Source organism: Ochotona princeps, chromosome 19 (assembly GCF_030435755.1).
Source record: "Ochotona princeps isolate mOchPri1 chromosome 19, mOchPri1.hap1, whole genome shotgun sequence".
NCBI lineage: Eukaryota > Metazoa > Chordata > Mammalia > Lagomorpha > Ochotonidae > Ochotona > Ochotona princeps.
Window position 1 is genome coordinate 39,467,461 of NC_080850.1, and position 18,656 is coordinate 39,486,116.

General features: G+C 48.6%; 1 protein-coding gene across 1 annotated transcript in view; it reads left to right on the forward strand.

Annotated features, from left to right (window-relative positions):
• Positions 1-18,313, forward strand: part of FBN2 (fibrillin 2) — a 189,810-nt gene extending 171,497 nt beyond the window's left edge. The window contains exons 56-65 of the mRNA XM_058677557.1: positions 981-1,106; positions 2,967-3,173; positions 3,408-3,533; positions 4,890-5,012; positions 6,124-6,240; positions 6,795-6,923; positions 10,102-10,221; positions 14,640-14,871; positions 15,997-16,168; positions 17,306-18,313. Coding sequence (XP_058533540.1) covers positions 981-1,106; positions 2,967-3,173; positions 3,408-3,533; positions 4,890-5,012; positions 6,124-6,240; positions 6,795-6,923; positions 10,102-10,221; positions 14,640-14,871; positions 15,997-16,168; positions 17,306-17,680 — 1,727 coding nt within the window. The 3' untranslated portion in view covers positions 17,681-18,313. The remainder of the gene's footprint in view (positions 1-980; positions 1,107-2,966; positions 3,174-3,407; positions 3,534-4,889; positions 5,013-6,123; positions 6,241-6,794; positions 6,924-10,101; positions 10,222-14,639; positions 14,872-15,996; positions 16,169-17,305) is intronic.
• The last annotated feature ends 343 nt before the right edge of the window (positions 18,314-18,656 follow it).

Consider the following 18,656-nt stretch of genomic DNA (forward strand, 5'->3'; position numbering starts at 1 on the left):
GGCTGAAGAAACAGAATTTGAGCTTAGTGTACTCCAGTATACAGAATGATGGAAAATAGTAACACAGAAGATCAACCAGCCATTTCCAAATGTAACATGGAGCCATCCTCAACTGCGTTCCCAGGCCACAAGCAGGGAGCTGGATGGGAAGTAGAGCTGCCTGGATTAGAACCGGCGCCCATATGGGATCCCAGTGCGTTCAAGGCGAGGACTTTAGCCGCTAGGCCACGCCGCCGGGCCCGACATAGTTTTTTTAAATTCTCTTTAAATACAGATAAGGTTGCTTTGTAAAGTAAATGTACCTAAATCAAAACATGAAATATGTTGAAAATAACGGACTAGACTAAGACCTTCTAGGTAAATGCTTATAAAGAGAAAGCACTTCAACTTTTAGTTGTATCACTTAGTGGTTAGTAGCAGCCTACTGACGGTGTGCAAGTCTGGAAGTGTCCTGCGCTGCGACAGCGGAGCTGGAGAAAACGCCAAGCGGGATTCACAAACGGGGAGATGGGAGTCTATCATCAACCGTGGGAGCAGCACGGCCTAACTCCCCTCTCGCACTGACTACTGCCCCGGACCCAGTGGCCCCGGGATTTTGTCCCTTGGCCTGGACGGCTCTCAGCTTCACTGTGTCTGCATCCAGCGCCTGCCACCTGCCTTGTGTCACGGAAGGTGGCATCCTCATCTGTTCTTTGGGTGGCATCTTGACCCAAGTCTCACTCTGAGAGGCCAGTTTCCTGCCTTTTTATTTAACAATATCCCTTGTCCAGGAAAAAGAGAGGAATAAATGCTGTCTTATGGAAGAACTACCTGGGAATAAAAAGTAGCGTTAGAAATTCATTAATATTTATAGACAGCCATCTTTAATCCCATGCTGTTAGTATTTTGGTGAAGAGGTTTTTAGGTAAAATTTAAAAAACTAGAAAATGATTAGTAAATGACAGTCTGCTCATTAATCCATGTCGATTGCTATTTCACAGATGAGAATGAGTGCAGGACCAAGCCGGGAATCTGTGAGAATGGGCGCTGCGTTAACACCATTGGGAGTTACAGATGCGAATGTAGTGAAGGATTCCAGTCCAGCTCCTCAGGCACCGAGTGTCTGGGTAAGTTGACTAAGCGTCTGTTTCCCTGGGTCAGCAAAGCATAAGCTGTGTGATGTCACCACAGCAGAGATCCACATAGACTCGTGTCTGCTAAAACAGTCCCCCAACGTGATTAATCCACATGCATCACTCTAAGGGACACATCTATGAAAACGTCATGTCTCTCCGTGTGTGTGTTGCACATGTGTATGAAGTCAGTAGCAACTTTACAAAGTCTTTCCAAGGTTGATTCTTTAATCTGGAAGGAAAATATGACTTTAGTAAAACTCACATCAGGGTATGATTTAATTCCAAAAGAAAATATTTGTGCTGGTGAGGTAAGCTTAGCCGGTGTTCATGCTATGAACGTGCCACGCTGCAGAAGCACGGCGCCCATGTTGTGTGTGATGCGAAGACACTCCTTCCTTGCTGAACGCCTGTCTCAGACATTATGTTGTGCTTTAATGCTGAAGTGCCCGCGTTGTGCGCCGTTGGAGTTGCTAGTGGCAGGAGTGGAAATGCGCTCTGGTAGGTTGTAAGACACACCAGGAGACATCAGGCCTTTAAACCTGCTGACGAATTATTTCCTTTGTTGTCAGAAGAGCTGGGCCACGTTTTTCTCAGGATAACATCATCTGCTTCAAATCCTTAGAGGGTTTTTTTATTTAAGATTTATTTTATTTTTATTGGAAAGACAGGTACACAGAGAGGAAGAGACACAGAGAGGAAGATCTTCCATCCATTGATTCAAGCGGCCGCAATGGCTGGAGCTGAGCCAATCCAAAGCCAGGAGCCCAGAGCCTCCTCCAGGCCTCCCACATGGGTGCAGGGTCCCAAAGCTTTGAGCCCTCCTCATCTGCTTTCCCAGGCCACAAGCAGGGAGCTGGATGGGAAGTGGGGCTGCTGGGATTAGAACCAGCGCCCATATAGGATCCCGGCACATGCAAGGCGAGGACCTTAGCCACTAGGCTACTGCACTGGGCCCAAATCCTTAGAGGTTTTAAATCAAGGAAAAACATATTGCTTCTTGTTGTCTTCAACTTAGATTCTCATTAGCAGTCAATCTTGAAGGAAGTAGAAAAGGTAACCCACAAGGAAGATGTGGTTTTTGTTAACTGTTTCATTAGGATGACTCAGAAAACCCTATTACAGAATTTTTGGCCTGTTTACATAGAGAAATCCCTGTATTTATAATTTTAAAAATCTATTCAGCCCAAATATTTAAATAGTCCTTTAGATGTAGAAAACACAAAGATCAGATTGAACGAGTCACAGCAAGCTTCTAATATAGTCTAGAATTTGCTTTTTAGAGATAATGCCTGTGGCCTGGTGCATTAGCCTAGCAGCTAAAATAATTGGTTTGAGCATGCGCCAGGATGCCATATGAGCACTGGTTCTAATCCTGGGAGCCCTGCTTCCCATCCAGCTCCCCGCTTGTGGCCTGGGAAAGCAGTCGATGATGGCCCAAGGCTTTGGGACCCTGCACCGGCATGGGAAACCCGGCAGAAGCTCCTGGTTCCAGAGCAGCTCAGCTCTGGCCATTGCAGTCACTTGGGGAGTGAGCCATCGGATGGAAGATCTTTCTGTCTCTCCTCCTCCTCTCTGGGTATCTGCCTTTCCAATAAAAATAAATAAATCTTTTTAAATTTCATTTGCACTCTAGAGAAATGATGTTTTAATATCATTTAGTTACTAATGATTAGTGGGGGTAAAATGTATTGCTAAAGTGCAGAATACATTTGCCTGCTGTGAGAGTGCAGTATATGTATATTGTGTACATAATGGCTAAGGAAAAGAACAGAGATGGGCTCAGTGTACTTGGCAACCCCAGCTAGGGAGTGCCAGTTCTGTGACCTGGCTCTGCCTCCTCGGCCATTTCAGACAATCGGCAGGGCCTGTGCTTCGCCGAGGTGCTGCAGACCATGTGCCAGATGGCATCCAGCAGCCGCAACCTGGTCACCAAGTCGGAATGCTGCTGTGACGGTGGGCGAGGCTGGGGCCACCAGTGTGAGCTCTGCCCGCTCCCTGCGACTGCCCAGTACAAGAAGATCTGTCCTCACGGCCCCGGGTACAGCACTGATGGGAGAGGTGAGAAGGGGGGCTAATCCAGGCCTGCTGGCAACTCGGGGCTGCGTCACGTGGGTGACCTGGAAGGAAAGGTGGGCAAGTGATGAAGTGATGCCTTGGGGCTGCTGTGGGTGGCACTGTTAGCTGTGGAGTGTCCTAGTCCTTTCATTTCTCGTCCTTTCTAGCCAGTTTGGCCCTGCGTTTTTGTTCACCTGCATGTGCCTGCATTTGCTTGGCTCTGTTTTCGACCCACAGATATTGATGAGTGCAAGGTGATGCCGAACCTGTGCCCCAACGGCCAGTGCATCAACACCATGGGCTCCTTCCGCTGCTTCTGCAAGGCTGGCTACACCACGGACATCAGTGGGACCACCTGCGTGGGTAAGGCGGGGTCTGGGGGTGCTGCTGCGCCCCACGACTCGCTCTGTTAGAGCAAGGGGTGCACATTTTGGCAAGGTGACGCTGCTCCTCTGCCACGTGGCTTCTAGTTCCTCAGGGTCTTGGTTCACCAGAATGTAAAACTTAGAAAAATCCACTTGCAGCGTCTTACACTGTATTCGAAGTGTGTCTCTGCTCATTTGTGTGTCCCCTGAGAGGGAGGAGCAGGGCTGTGCTTGCTCCTCGTCCATCTTTCTGCGTGAAGGAGACCAGAGAAGCGCCGTCTGCCGGGTGACTGGGTGCCCCTCCTGGTTTTCAGTTTTGACTCCTTATGTAATTTTGTGTTGTCTCCCCACACTGCTCCGTGACAGTTACAAGAGGCTCAGACCGGTCTTTACTGACCAGTCTCCCCAAAGGACTCGGCTTGGTTTTCACTAATGAAAAAAGGGCCCTCTTCTCACCTCCATACTCCTGTCAGCTCACCTGCTGTTCTTTTGGGTGACCTAGTCCAGTAACAAGCCTGTCTGGCCCAAAAAGGTTTTAGAAAAACCAAGCTCGGCTGGCTCTGGGTAAGCATCCGCCCCACACGGCAGGAACAGAAGGGCATGCAAGTTCGAATAGGCTGTTCATCGTGAGCTCCTGCCTCCGTGGCCATCACGCCAGGCTGCTCTCGGAACTGGGTGGCCTGCTGTGGGCCAGTCCTCCAGGAAGGAGGGGGCTTTTCCAGTAAGGACAGGGCTGGACACGGGGTGCTATGCCACCCCTTGAGTCGAAAGAAATGAGGGAAGGCAAAAACTGGTCTCCTCGGGCCATCTGCAAGGGAGCAGTGACCTCTGTCCTAGCAGCTGAGCCAGGCAGGGCCCCCCTTGCAGGGAGGAGGAGCGGCAGGACCAACCAGTGCACAGGAGCGTGAGGGCCAGGTAATGCGGTCTGTAGAGGCCGGCCTCCCGTGCGTGAGGGCAGCATGAGGACTGGCCCTTGAGGAAGATTTCCAGCATAACCTGTGATCCCATAGGGGACTTTAAGCTAAGAAAATTTTAGGAGAAATTCTGCTACATCCACCTATTAAAAAGAGACAGTCTTTAAGTGTATGATTTTCAAGTTGTGAACCAGAGTATGTTACTCCAAAGAACTTAGCGGACTTACTCCTGTGGCGCCTTGGCAGTGATGCTATTGCTCTGAGATGTCCGGATGAAAACCCAGCGTGAATCAGTTTCGTTGCTTTGGGGAAGATTGTGTTGCCCATCTCTGGTTCTCTCCCTTTTACATTTCAAAACGGAGACAGAACACCCACAGGGAGAGAAAGGTCACTTGTTCCCTTGAAGCAGGCAGTTAACCTCCCTGTCGCTCTTGACACAGACCTTGACGAGTGTTCCCAGTCCCCGAAGCCCTGCAACTTCATCTGCAAGAACACAGAGGGGAGTTACCAGTGTTCCTGTCCGCGGGGCTACGTGCTGCAGGAGGACGGGAAGACGTGCAGAGGTGAGGCGGGGCCCCCAGCCGCCACCATGGCCGTGGCTGCCTCTCAGAATGTGTCCTTCCGGTGGCCAGGCTGTTCATCCTGACGCCTGGTGCAGGGCAGACAGAATTCAAGCCCAACGTACCAGGCTTCACTGCTCCAACACAAGAAGAAAGCAGAACAAAAGAGGAGGAGGAAAGAGAAACACATCACTAAATAAGATTTTTGGTTTAGAAAAGTGAAACTGAGTGAATAAATTTTAAGTTTTTTACTTAGATAATATTAAAGGTAATTGTGAATAGCGCCAGTTCATTAAGATAGCTTCAGCACTGTAATCATTCCTTTGATTTTATATGAGATCTCACCAGCATGAAATGAATGAGCTGAGAAAAAAATATATAGATTGTCTTTAGTAAAACGGTAGTTTTATTCTTAAGACATATTTAAAAATGAATTAATAGACACTGCCATTATCTTGGAGTTGTTTCATGAGCTGCTATGGATTGATTTAATTTTGTAGATTGCTTACAGATGAGTACAACCAAAATATTGCATAAGCAATACAATAGGGAACTAGTCTTGTCTACACCTTATATGGCAAAAATGAGCCTCAGTCTAACCAACGTTAAACCTGTTTATATTAGGAGAGTCCAAATAACACTACTACTTGGGGATGTGACTACTACTACTATCAGGGGGTGTGACTTTATTCCTCCACTAATTAATGACGATGCTTTTGTTGGGGTCTGACTTGTTGTTGCCTAGGATGTCCTTCCCTAGTGTCCAGATTCTGTTCATTTAATTCTTCCTTTGGAAGGACCAAATAGACAGCCGTGTGCTGAACGACATCAAATACAAGTGGATATGAGTTTTGAGGAAAGTTTATGGAAGCTGCGGGGATTCTGTCATTCCTCATTTTAAGAAAGTGTGCCGTGTATCAGCTTAGCCATATTATCATAGTAGTATTTAGTCCACGTAAATGTACAAAAAGGAGACGTTTGCCGTTGGCATGCAGACACGCACCCCGATCCCAGCACAAGCAGTCCACCCGCTCCGGATGGGCCGTGCGTGCCTCCCGGGACTCCCTGGGAAAGCCCTGCAGCACAGTGAGCCCCGCCTTCTCTTTCCTTTCAGACCTTGATGAGTGTCAGACCAAGCAACACAACTGCCAGTTCCTCTGCGTCAACACCCTGGGAGGTTTCACGTGTAAATGTCCCCCTGGCTTCACTCAGCACCACACTGCTTGTATTGGTAAGGCAGCTCCTAGGAGATGCATCCACAGTGTGTTAAACAGCAGCTGGAGTACCGTCTCAGTGCTGGTCTGTAGAGCCAACAGCTTGGTTCTGAAGCAGCTGCTGATAATGTAGAGTCTTGCACAGGAGTACTCCTGCTCTGTGCACAGCTGGCCCCTTCCAAGCAGTGCCTGTAGACTGCGTTCGAAATGCAGCCCTGGTCCCCTGCAATCAAATGGGACTCCCTGCCCTGGCGAGGGTGCTACTGGAGCGCGCTAGGGACATTTTCTAGTTTGACAAAGCACATTGAGAGACTTTGAGTCTGCACTACCTGGAATCATCCCTTCAGTCACCCCCAAAAGATGTACAATTCCTAAACTGTAGAAAAGTATAATGCTTTTCTGAGCACTGTAGCTTCCAATATGACTGTGAGTTCTGATGTAAATTTTAAAACGCTGCTTTTGTGTCATGAAGTCTAGCTCTTGTGGCTTCTTCCTCCGTGTAGTAAACTTTACGTGGCACAGAGGTTGGAAAACTTGACCCTTCTGTTTCTCTCTCTTGGTCCTTTGCTAGACAACAACGAGTGCGGGTCTCAGCCGTCACTGTGCGGGGCAAAGGGCATCTGTCAGAACACCCCTGGCAGTTTCAACTGTGAGTGCCAGCGAGGGTTCTCTCTGGATGCCACCGGGCTCAACTGTGAAGGTGAGTGTGTAATACAGTAACTGCTTCCTCTCACCTGTCAAACCACCAAGGAAGACGTTGAAGTTATCGCACAAGAGAAAAATAAGGCCTAGCAACTGATTTTCCTTCAAAAGTTTTCATTTTTTTTTTAGCGCAGAGGAAAATGTTAATGTGATGAAACAAAAGCACTGTGATTATGATTTTTTTTAGACAACAGAATTAACTTTTAAAATAACCAGACTTGTCTCTGAGAAACAATTTAGTATGAAAAAAAATTCTCTGCCTAATATGGTTTACAGTGGCGTATGAGCTTTTACCAGGTAAATAGAATACTTAAGCTTTTGTTGAATATGCAAAAAATTAGGTGTCCAAGAACACGCACTCACTGCAGGAACCTGGAGATACTGAGCACTCGTGGGGGGCACTCATGGGGGGCACTCGTGGGAGCACTCGTGGGAGCACTCGAGGGGGGCACTCGTGGGAGCACTCGTGGGGGGCACTCGGGGGCACTCATAGGAGCACTCCTGGGGGCACTCGTGGGAGCACTCGGGGGGAAACTCGTGGGAGCACTGGTGGGGGGCACTCGTGGGAGCACTTGTGGGGGGCACTCGTGGGGAAAACTCGTTTGAGCACTCGTGGGGGACACTTGGGGGCACTCGTAGGAGCACTCCTGGGGGCACTCATGGGAGCACTCGGGGGGGAAACTCGTGGGAGCACTTGTGGGGGGCACTCGTGAGAGCACTCGTGGGAGCACTTGTGGGGGGAACTCGTGGGGAGCACTCAGGGCACTCGTGGGGGGCACTCATGGGAAGCCGAGGCTGTTTCAGTCCCCACTCTTGCACAGCAGGCATCCCCTATACACTCACTCCTGTCAGAGTCATTTCCTATGAAAGCAAAGGCAACATTTCCTCAAACACTAGACATGAGTGTACCTACAGTCAGTAAAATGCCATAGGGGCCAGTCAGCCTGGATGTCTGTCAACTGATGACTTCATAGACAAATTGTGGTATCATACACAATGGAATGCTACTCAGCCAGAAACAAAAATGGAATCTTTTCGTAATAAAATGAGTGCAGTTGGAGACGGTTATGCTCAGTGAAATAAACCGGCCCCCAAAAGACAAAAATCGCGTATTTTCTCCAATTTGTGGTGCCTGATCTAGTAAAGTACTTCTAAAAAGTTACACAAGTGAATAAAATTGAGATTGGATTATTGTTTATAGCCCTTTGTCTATATTCTTAAGGAACAGTGATATTTCTACTTACTATTTAGTGAATTCTTTATGTGGATTAAGCTTGTGATTATAAACTAAAGGTGTGTCAGCACCAGAATTAAAAATAAAAATGGAAGACTGCAGAAGGCTGGGAGTGAGGAAGGGAGGGAAGGAAGTCTCATTAATTATGTGCTTAAAATCTGTCGCCTTTATATAGATAAATCTTCAAATGTTTTTCTAAAAAAATGACATTTTTCTCAATGTAATTCACATTACAGATGCTGATGATTTTGGTAAAGCAGGTATTTTAAGGTTGGTGCCTTTAATAAAATACCCAGCATCCAACATCATGAAACCAAAAACCTTTTATGCTTTTCTTTAATATGACAGCGAATATTTTTACTGATTTGGGTCACTTCCATTTCGTTTTTACATTGGAGAGACAGACATCAGGAGGTGAACAGATGAAAAAGAGCTTTTGCTCACTCTGGTTTGTACTCCGAATGGCCAGAATGGCCCTGGGCAGTGGCCAAAGCCCAGCCCTGTGCTGAGCTGGGGCTGGAAGCTGGGAGCCAGGCACTCACCCCAGGCCTCGGCAAGGGCTCACTGGAACCAAGTACTGGAACATGATGTGCGATAGCAAGACTGGGGAACATGGCTAGGACTCACACCCAGGACCTCTGATGGGAAACGTGGGTATCCCAACCAGTGGCTTAACTGCTAGCCCAAATACCTGCCCAGGTTATTCTTGGACATACATGATTTTGAATTCTTGAAACATATTTAAATAATTTAACAATGCTTGTTGTAAGCATTCAAAAACTTTTTTAAAAAGATTTATTTTATTTTTATTGGAAAGTCAGATATGCAGAGAGGAGGAGAGACAGAGGAAGATCTCCCGTCCAATGATTCACTCCTCAAGTACCGCAACGGCTGGAACTGAACCAATCCAAAGCCAGGAGTCCCAATCCTCTTCCAGGTCTCCCAAGTGGGTGCAGGGTCCCAAAGCTTTGGGCCATCCTCAACTACTTTCCCAGGCCACAAGCAGGGAGCTGGATGGGAAGCGGGACTGCCCGTATTAGAACCAGTGCCCATATGGGATCCTAGTGTATGCAAGGAAGACTTTAGCTGCTAGGCTACCACGCTGGGCCCATAAGCATTCAAACACTTTCATTGATATCTCATTTTCAGCCAAATGAATTTTTATTCTTAAAATTTCCATTTTGATATTTTGTATTTGAGATCTGTGTCATTGGAAATATTCTGAACCTACAGCTGTTTGCCACGTGAATTCAGTTCGTGACCATCCACATAAAATACCGTTTATTAATTATCCATGTAAATTTGTTACACACACATCAGACATGCCAATTTCATTTCACTCCTTTTGGGCGTATTTCAAAGCCTCAGTTGTCATTCCAAAAGAGTGTGCATATATGAGCAAAGAAATTATTCCATATGTACCCTAATACCACATCTTGTCTAAAAATAACATGTCCACATACTTTAAAGGAATCTGCATCTAATTAATCATGAATGGCAATAAAAAATTTTTTCTTTCAAAACAGTGACAACTTCTAGGTATCTCTGTAATTGTATCATCCCCAAGATGAGAACTGTTCACGAATCATTTTTTTAACCTACTGGAATATGTAATGCAAATATGTGCACATACAAATATCTTAAGAGAAAAAATCAGAGCATATGTGGTTAATCAGTCCAAAATGCATGACATTTGTGGTTGCTATGGTTGATTAGCCATTGGTGTGCCGTGGTCTGGCAAAAAGCAGAAGAATGAGGCGGTTTCTTATCTCAGAACCATTCGTTGCATCACTGCTGGCTAATCCCATGTGCCTTGGAAAAGGACATCACAGCGTGTCCGTGTGTTCCTCTGACATGAGCCGCCCCAGGTTGCGCTTGTCCACACAGGCGGGTGTCGGGGTGAGGGAGAGTAACAATGTGCCTCCTGGGTTGTTCTCTGCAGATGTGGACGAATGTGACGGGAGCCACAGATGCCAGCATGGCTGCCAGAACATCCTGGGAGGTTACAGGTGCGGCTGCCCTCAGGGATACATCCAGCACTACCAGTGGAACCAGTGTGTCGGTAAGCCGTTGCTTGCAGAGCGCCTGCATTCCTCCCTTCCGCGTGTCTGCCCGTAAATAGGCCACAGGACTCGTGGGGTCCATGTGGCCAGGGAGTGCCAGGACTTAGAAACCAGTGCTCAGTAGCATTTGTATGTGGAGGCTCAATCCAGAGTTTGCATACTGAGGTTATGTTTGAACCATCCACATTTAAAATGTTGCTGTGGAGCACTTAGATAAGAACATGGACGCGATGTTGGGTGCAGTGGATAAAGAAGCTGGCATCCCTCGGGAGCACTCATTCCTATCCCAATTGGTCAGCTTCTGATCCTGCTAAAGAGCCTGGGAAAGCAACAGAGAAGAGACCAGGTTGGAGTTCCAAACTCCTGGCTTTGTCCCCAGACCTTGGAGTGTTCTGGGAAGCGAACCAGAGGATGGGAGATTGAGCTCTTTTCTGTCTCTGTCACTTTGTCTTTCAAGTAAATAAATAAAAAGGGATAAAAGTTCAACTAGGGGCTTCAGTACTCCAACTTTCCTCTAGTTGTTCCTTTAAGTTTATGACGATGGTGTCAGGCATCATGTGCTTCATTTGCCAGGGTCATCTGCTTCTTACTAGTAATTTGATATCCTTGGGTCTGGAGTTGAAGGGAGTCCACCCGCTCTCTAAGGGCCTCGCATCAGCTTCAGCAGGACGCAGGGCCTGTGCTCCCTCACAGAGCTTCCTGCAGGATGTGAGAGTCACTGAGGGGCAACAACACCTGTCCACAGCCGCTAGCCTGGGCAAGTCCTCGCACGAGTGTTTATAGTTTAGAAGGTGTCCTCATTCCACACCCTGCCCCCAGTAGCTCTAGGACAGCATTCCTCTCCACTTGATGGGCCAGCTAACTTGTCCAGCCACTTCGCTCACCTGGCTCTGAGTGATGCACCTCACAGACTCCTCGTCCAGCCCCCTTGCCCCTCACCGGCTGGTGTGGCCAGGCAGGGGCACAGCAGCCTTGCTCGGGGCAGTCACACCACTCACCTGCGACCCTGTAGGGATGGCTGGTTAGGTTACTTGACTCTGTCCTTCATGGCCTTCTCCAAGGAGGTTTGTGACAGCCGCTTAGTGGATTAAGAAGGAAGTCAGGTGGAGCGTCCGAAGAGGGGAGTTGATTCTGAGAACAGGAGACTGTCAGATCACTGCAGATGCACTCGTGGGAGAGGAAGGCACGTGGGGTCCGTGCACAAGTGAGGACAGTGCTGAGGGGTCGGCAGATCCATCAGTTACACCGTCGGTCAAAGCAGTCGCATCATGTTAACTTTGGTCAAAGTAAGTTGATAAATCCAGTTCCCTCCTTTTCCTCTTTATGGCAAAAAAAAAAGTGGCAAAACTCCCTATGGCCTGGTTTATGGAGTCATAAATCATGACAAGTTGGTCCTACAGTACAAAGAACAGTATGTTTTTGGATAGCTATTAAAACAATATAAAAACTATTTGATAATATGATAGCAGTTACAAAATATAAGGCCAATTGTTGTGGGGGTTGGTTCTTTATTTGTTTTAGGAAAAATAGAAACTTCTTGGTTAATTCTGTGGAACTTAAAGTAAAAGGATGTTCTGTAAAAGCCAACATTGTGTCAACTTCAATAGAATTCTTGCTTTTGAAAAGAAAACAGAGAGCAGGCAACACGTGCAGTATCAGCCCGAATCCCCAGGCCTTGTGCCCCCAGCGGGCCCTGCCTGTAAGCCTGCAGTGCAAACGTGGCTGCCAGGTCGTTCCTGAATTCAGCGCCCACCTCTGCAATGGCCTGGTTTGACGTCGGCACGGTGCACTGAGCAGCAGTCCCAAAGCCAGCTCTTCCTAGCAGGTCCCTCTAAGTGGCAGCCCCTTCTACATTGTTCTGTGTACAGCTGAGGAGTCCAGCTATTGGCTATTTAAATTGCTCATCTTCTTACCTTGAATGCAAATGACACAGGTGGAAGTTTTATTCACGTATTTGGCAGAAATAGAGAGAAGTAGCCATCAGGAAATAATGCAGGCAGCAATTAGCCAAAGAGCAAGAATCATGACAGAATGGGAATTGACAGGCCACAGATCATTTTATCTATCACTGCTGGCATGGATACTATCAGCCATTTGCATGAGTGATGGGGAGAATATAGAAACATCTGTATATCTCAGGCAACAGAACCGCTAGTGCATCTTAAAAATGTACGTATAAGAAATGGTAAGCCTGCTCTGGAATTCACAGTACCACCAATGGAAGAGAGCTCAGAGTCCCTTGAAAGCATTAATAGCAGAACCCAAAGAAGTTTTCAGTCCCGTTACCTTTAAGAGCATCGCTGTGCAAAGGTGGGGGCAACGTTCCCAGCTTTATGCTGACATCACACCTATTCAACATTGAAAATTAACACTTGCATATGAAGAAATTATGTCTTCACATAGGAAGCTTCCGTTACTTAATGTCAGTAGCTTGCAGTTGCTCCTATAGCTGCTTTTTCCCCCTCTTAATTTTCATTTACTTAAGAAGCAGAGGAAGAGACACAACTACACGTAGGCAGTCACCTGCTACCTGGTGGGCGTGGCTCACCGCTTACCTGCCCGTGACCTGAAGCACAGCTACGTGTGGAGCGTGACCTCTGATATGACTAGAAGGTCATCAAGGAACATAGACAGGCCTCATAGCCAGTCACACGTCTTTGGTGGGTGGGGTGACCGCCTGAAGATGCCCTCCTGCCCTCTCCTTCCTTAGCCTTAAAACACTGTAACTTGTGCATACTGTACAGCAGACACCCCTCGGCAGCTTTCTCCCATGATTCTTCGGCTGGAGAACACCGTGGTCTCACCCCTGATGACCTCGGGACCTGCTGGCAGGTTTAAACCTGGAGAGGTACCGTCTTCTGGTTCAGTCTCCCAGATGCCCCCAACGGTCAGCTCTGAGCCGGGCTGAAGCAGGGAACGGGAAACTCAAATCCAAGTCTTTCACACTGGTGACAAAAACTCAGTTATTTGAACCATTGGCGCTGCTCCCTGGGGTCTGCAGCAGCGGGAGTCTGGTGCCAGGATCCAGAGCTGCATGTCAAGCCCCAGACAGACCAGTATGGAATGACAGACATCTGAGTCAGCATGCTAACGGCTAGGCTAACTAGCCTGCTCCTCTTCCAGCCTTTCCCAAAAATTACAAGCATAGCTTGGTGAGGTCTAAGTACAGTATGTCTCAAATAAGAGCATGTACATAACTATAGAACTTGAACTATTATAATTACAGTATATAAATATGCAGCAGCATATGATGGTGATTAAAAATACTATGCAGGCTAATTCTCCACCTGTGGTGCTGGCATCCCATATGGGTACTGGTTCGAGTCCCAGCTGCTCCACTTCCAAGGCAGCTCTCAGCCTATTGCCTGGGAGAACAGCAGAAGATGGCCTCTGCTACCCACGTGGGAGACCCAGAAAGAAGCTCCTGGCTCTTGGTGTCAGACTGGCCCGACTCTTACTGTGTGGCCATTTGGGGATCGAACCAGCAGGTGGATCTTCTTCCTCTCTCTGTAATTCCTTCAAGTAAAATAAATAATCTTTTAAAAATATATTAACCTGTTTTAAAGTATTCTTGTAAACAATATGTTTAAATGCAGTAACATGTTTTATGCAATTTGTTCAGTTTTGCTGCTGATTTTTCTAAACATGATGTCTAATACTACATTCATGGCACAACTGTTTTTTAAATTATACTGTAATTTGGGTCCCCTGTTAGAGGAGAAATAGTGCCTCTGAATGTCAGATCACGTCAGGGAAGCTGATGGGCCTTTGTGGCAGAAGTCTAAGCCTTCTGTGTATACAGATAAAACAGCAGTTAAATTGTCACATTTAGCCAGGTTACAGATACTAGCTTTTGAAGGGACCTTCTGTTGAAAGAACAGAAGATGCCAACTGCAAAAACCTGTCCCCGAGGGCTGCCCACCTATCAGGGACAGTCCAGATGAAAGAGTGAGGCAAAGTTGTTTGCAAAGTTACAATTTGATGGCATTTTCTGTCTCATACGCTGTTGGTACATTAGTCATCAATGTGAAAAAAGATTAATATCCTTGTGAGCGTTTGGCATTGGTTAGTTCACCACTTGAGACCCCATGTGCCACAACAGATAGATACCCGATTCAATCCTAACCTGCCCCAGTCCCGGAGGGCAGCAGGTGATGTCCACATATGTGGGTTCCTGCCGCTCGGATGAGATCGGCTGCTCCCGGTACCTGGAGAGTGGACAATAGAAGATTTGTCTGTGTCTCAGTGCTTTTCAAATAAAACATGAAAACCAAGTTTTTAAAATAAAATTTTACAAAAAGTACTAATGTTCTAGTGTTATCGCCTTTGCTGCACTCACAGGTCTTCAGGCCTTGTAGCTCCACTGCAGGCCGTTGTCCCTGGCCTCTATTAAACACCCTTGGTGTTGCTTTCACAGATGAGAATGAGTGTTCCAACCCCAATGCCTGCGGCTCTGCATCCTGCTACAACACCCTGGGAAGTTACAAGTGCACCTGCCCATCCGGGTTCTCCTTCGACCAGTTCTCCAGCGCCTGCCATGATGTGAATGAGTGTTCGTCCTCCAAAAACCCCTGCAATTACGGCTGCTCCAACACAGAGGGAGGCTACCTCTGTGGCTGCCCACCTGGATACTACAGAGTGGGCCAGGGGTAAGGCAACCCGTCAGACTCCCTCCACAGGAAAGTGTGGTCCCACAGGGCAGCCTTCCTTCCCCGCAGAGTCAGAGCAGCCAGGCAGTCCACCACATCAGGGAGAGGACAGTGTTTAAAAGCTCACAAGGCCACAGTGTTGGTTGGGACTCTTTTAGGGGGTGAGATGAAGTGCCAGGTAGGCACAGACTCAGCTCAGAGTGGCCTCCTTGGCAGCAGGGGTGAGACTTCGTGTACACGTGTAACGCACTGCCCCTCAAAGCGTCCTGAAATTGCTCAGTCTGACCCAAGGCCGGAAACGAACAGATACTGAGAAGGCAGCTCCCATGCAGCTACAGATGGGCTGTGAGGTGGAGGTGGGCATGGCCCCTCCGTGTGTTCTTGTGCCAAGCTGCAACTGCAAGTCCCTCAGGGAGAAGTCTGTCGGTCTCACTTGCTCACTGGGTTTTTAGACTGCACAGGCACAGGATGGTGTCAGGGTTGGAATGGCCCCACGCAGCAGGGGCCATGTCAGGCTGGCCTCCTGGGACCCAGCAGCTTGGCATCAGGTGCTGGGCACTGCAGCAGCTAAGGTGCTGCCCCCTGCTTCCTTCTGCGGAGCACGGGATGTGGGGTGCATTTACAGTCGGGGTATGGGAACGTGAGGCCAACACTGAGGAACATGAACATCTGGTCTCGCATTGGCATCTGATAGTACTGAAAAGAAAAGCCTTGGTCTAGGCATACGTGCTACAGAGCCACTTCACAGACCTTTTCACTCACCAGAATGTGGCAGTAGAAACCTTAGTTGCTAAAGCAGGGCGCTCCTGTGCCAGGAATAAGTGCAGGCTTCAAACTTGTTACACAATATAACCGTTCTTTAAACATTTGGCCCTGCTTGTTCCTTCTGAGTAGATGTATCCACAAATGCCCCATCCCAGGTAGGGCTGGACACATGGGAAAGCTATGGTGACCGCTTCCCAGATCTGTCCTGCTGGGGCACAGTAAGGGAGAGTGCTGTGTGCTGGGTATTGGAGAAGTCATGCCGGGCATGAAGAGTCAGCTTGGAGAAGTGTTGGTCCTGCCGCTGACAAAGGGCGGTCACGTGGGTGAGAAAGTCCAACTGTACTTGCTCCTTGTCAACAGCCACTGCGTCTCAGGACTGGGCTTCAACAAAGGGCAGTACCTGTCACTGGACACAGAGGTGGACGAGGAGAATGCCCTGTCCCCAGAGGCCTGCTACGAGTGCAAAATCAACGGCTACCCTAAGAAAGACAGCCGGCGGAAGAGGAGCGCCCAGGAGCTGGAAGCAGCAGCTGTGAGTAAATGCTGCCCCGTGCAGCGTGACCACATGCATGGATAGTACGCCTTATGCCATTTTCAGTGCTGGTTCAGGACAGGGGTTAACAGGGGCCAGATACAGTAAAGATGAGTAAATGAAAATTCACTGAATTAGTAGCACACAGACTGAAGGGAAAGATTGTAGGGTTTACAGTGTTCAACCTGAGTTTGTGTATAGGTTTAAGAGCCAACGGTATGCTTTTCTCGGAGCTGTTAGAGCAATCCCCTATCTTAGTAGGTTTTGGCATTTGCTATTAGTATATAACGCTGTTTATGGAGTTACAAAAAGAGCCACAATATCAGGTCACTTCCTTTAGTTTTAATTCTTGATTTGTATGATAAGATGTAAGATACTCATCTAGAAAATAATTCTTTTGAAGTGATTACAAAGCGATTTCAAACTGTTCCTGCTTGTGATCTGTGCAGTACGGGGCGTGTTTCCCTAACCTAGCTAGCAGCTGACAGGCTGGGTCAACTGGACAACTTGCTTCAGTTTTCTGGGCCTTGGAACACTGCGCATCTACGAAAGTGCCCGCTCCTGTCTTAGGGTCATGACTAAGTGTGTGTCTTCCTGATCTTCGGTAGACAGAGGTGCCCAAGGGGTGGCTGATGGTGTCCCCAAAGCTGCACACGCAGAACTGTGCTCACACAGCTTCGCCCCAACACGCGGGGGGCTGAAATCCAACTTCTGAGTTGAGTCTGAGAGGGCCTGTGGGCCACCACACAACTACCCCGTCAGAGTCGGTGCATTTCTGCCTGCCCCCCGCATTCACACAGATTTTCCACCTTGAACCCCATCCCCATGACAGTTCAGGCCGGGTTTCCAAAGAGCCTGTACCCCCATGAAGTCTGCAGACCACTGGCAGTGCTGGGCACTGCCAGCTCTGGGCAAGCTCATGCCAGGACTGCACCTTGGGCCAACAGAGCTGGGTGCCCATGGCAGGGGTGGTCACAGGAACAGGCCAGAGTGACAGCACTAAACAAAATGCTGGCACATGCCGTGAGTTCGCTACAAACTGCAGGCACGAACTCCCTATGCGCCCTACCCCAACCCCACACACACTCGATGGGCCATGCCACAGACCCTGCATCTGCCGCCCTCTGCCCTCCCCAGGTGGAGCCCAGCACCCTGCAGAGCATTGCCATGGATAGCCCTGTCCACGTGAAGCTGAACGTGTCAGGCCTGGGCTCCAAGGAGCACATCCTGGAGCTCCTGCCGGCCATCGAGCCCCTCACCAACCATGTTCGCTACGTCATCTCCCATGGGAACGACGCGGGCGCCTTCCGGATCCACCAGCGCAACGGCCTCAGCTACTTGCACCCAGCCCGGAAGAAGCTGGCGCCTGGCACCTACACACTGGAAATCTCGAGCGTCCCTCTCTACAAGAAGAAGGAGCTCCAGAAACTGGAGGAGGCGAACGACCACGACTACCTCCTGGGCGAGCTGGGGGCAGCTCTGCGCATGCGTCTGCAGATCCAGCTCTACTGAGGGGATCCCCTGCCCACCCCGCGGACGTGCCCACTCATGCGCATGCCATGCCAGCCTGGAGGGAAAGGGGGCGTCGGCCACGGAGGCCAAGGACGAGGCCCCCAGAGGACTGGGCTTCGTGCCCTCCCTGCCGCAGACTGCCTCACGCTGACCCTCCCGGGGATGGAGTCTCTGGGACTCTGGTGTGGCCAAAGATTCAAGTACAAAAGGCAACCGTGGTTACTGTATTTTTTATATATATATAACTTCATGTTAAAATATATTTTTTAAAGAAAGAAAAAAGCTGAATGTCCAATAGAGCAAGCATATGGCACTAAATGCACAGAAAAAAATAATAATAATGTGAGTTTTTTTTTTCCTGTTAGCAGTCTGTAACACTTTGGGGTATTTTGCTATAGTCGCTAATGGAAAAAAAATATAGATGTTTATTTATTTTTAATGCAGTAATATATGGAGAAATGAACAAGCTATGTAAACAAAAAAGGGAAACGTGCTTGTTTTTCTTTAGATTTATAAATTTGAGCTATTTCTTTCTAGAGGTGCTTTTTTGAAAAAGAAAAAAAAAAAGAAAGAAATTCAGTAGATCGCAGAGATGCAGTTTCCTTTGGCTTCCTGCCAGCTGGGCAGCTGGCACACAGCCGACTGCCCCTTGGAGCTCAGCGGGCAGCGAACAACGAGTGACCCTCACGACCCGGATGTGCCTGGCTCCTTGAGGGAGGAGACGGAGCCAGGGCAGCTCGCCGTGGCTTCTCTCTCTTCCCCACACACGCCAGGCGAGGCAAGCAGGAGCTTATCGCTGTAGCAAAATACCCTGACTGCTAAGGAGACCGGTAGCGTCGCAGGCCAGACTGTACTGTATTTCCTCCTCGTGACCTCACGGAAGCACCTGTGCTCCCAGGGCGCCGTGGCCAACCTGCGGGCCCGCAGGCAGCTGGCAGAGGCGCCAGGCCTCCGAGCGGGGGCCCGTGGCCTTCTG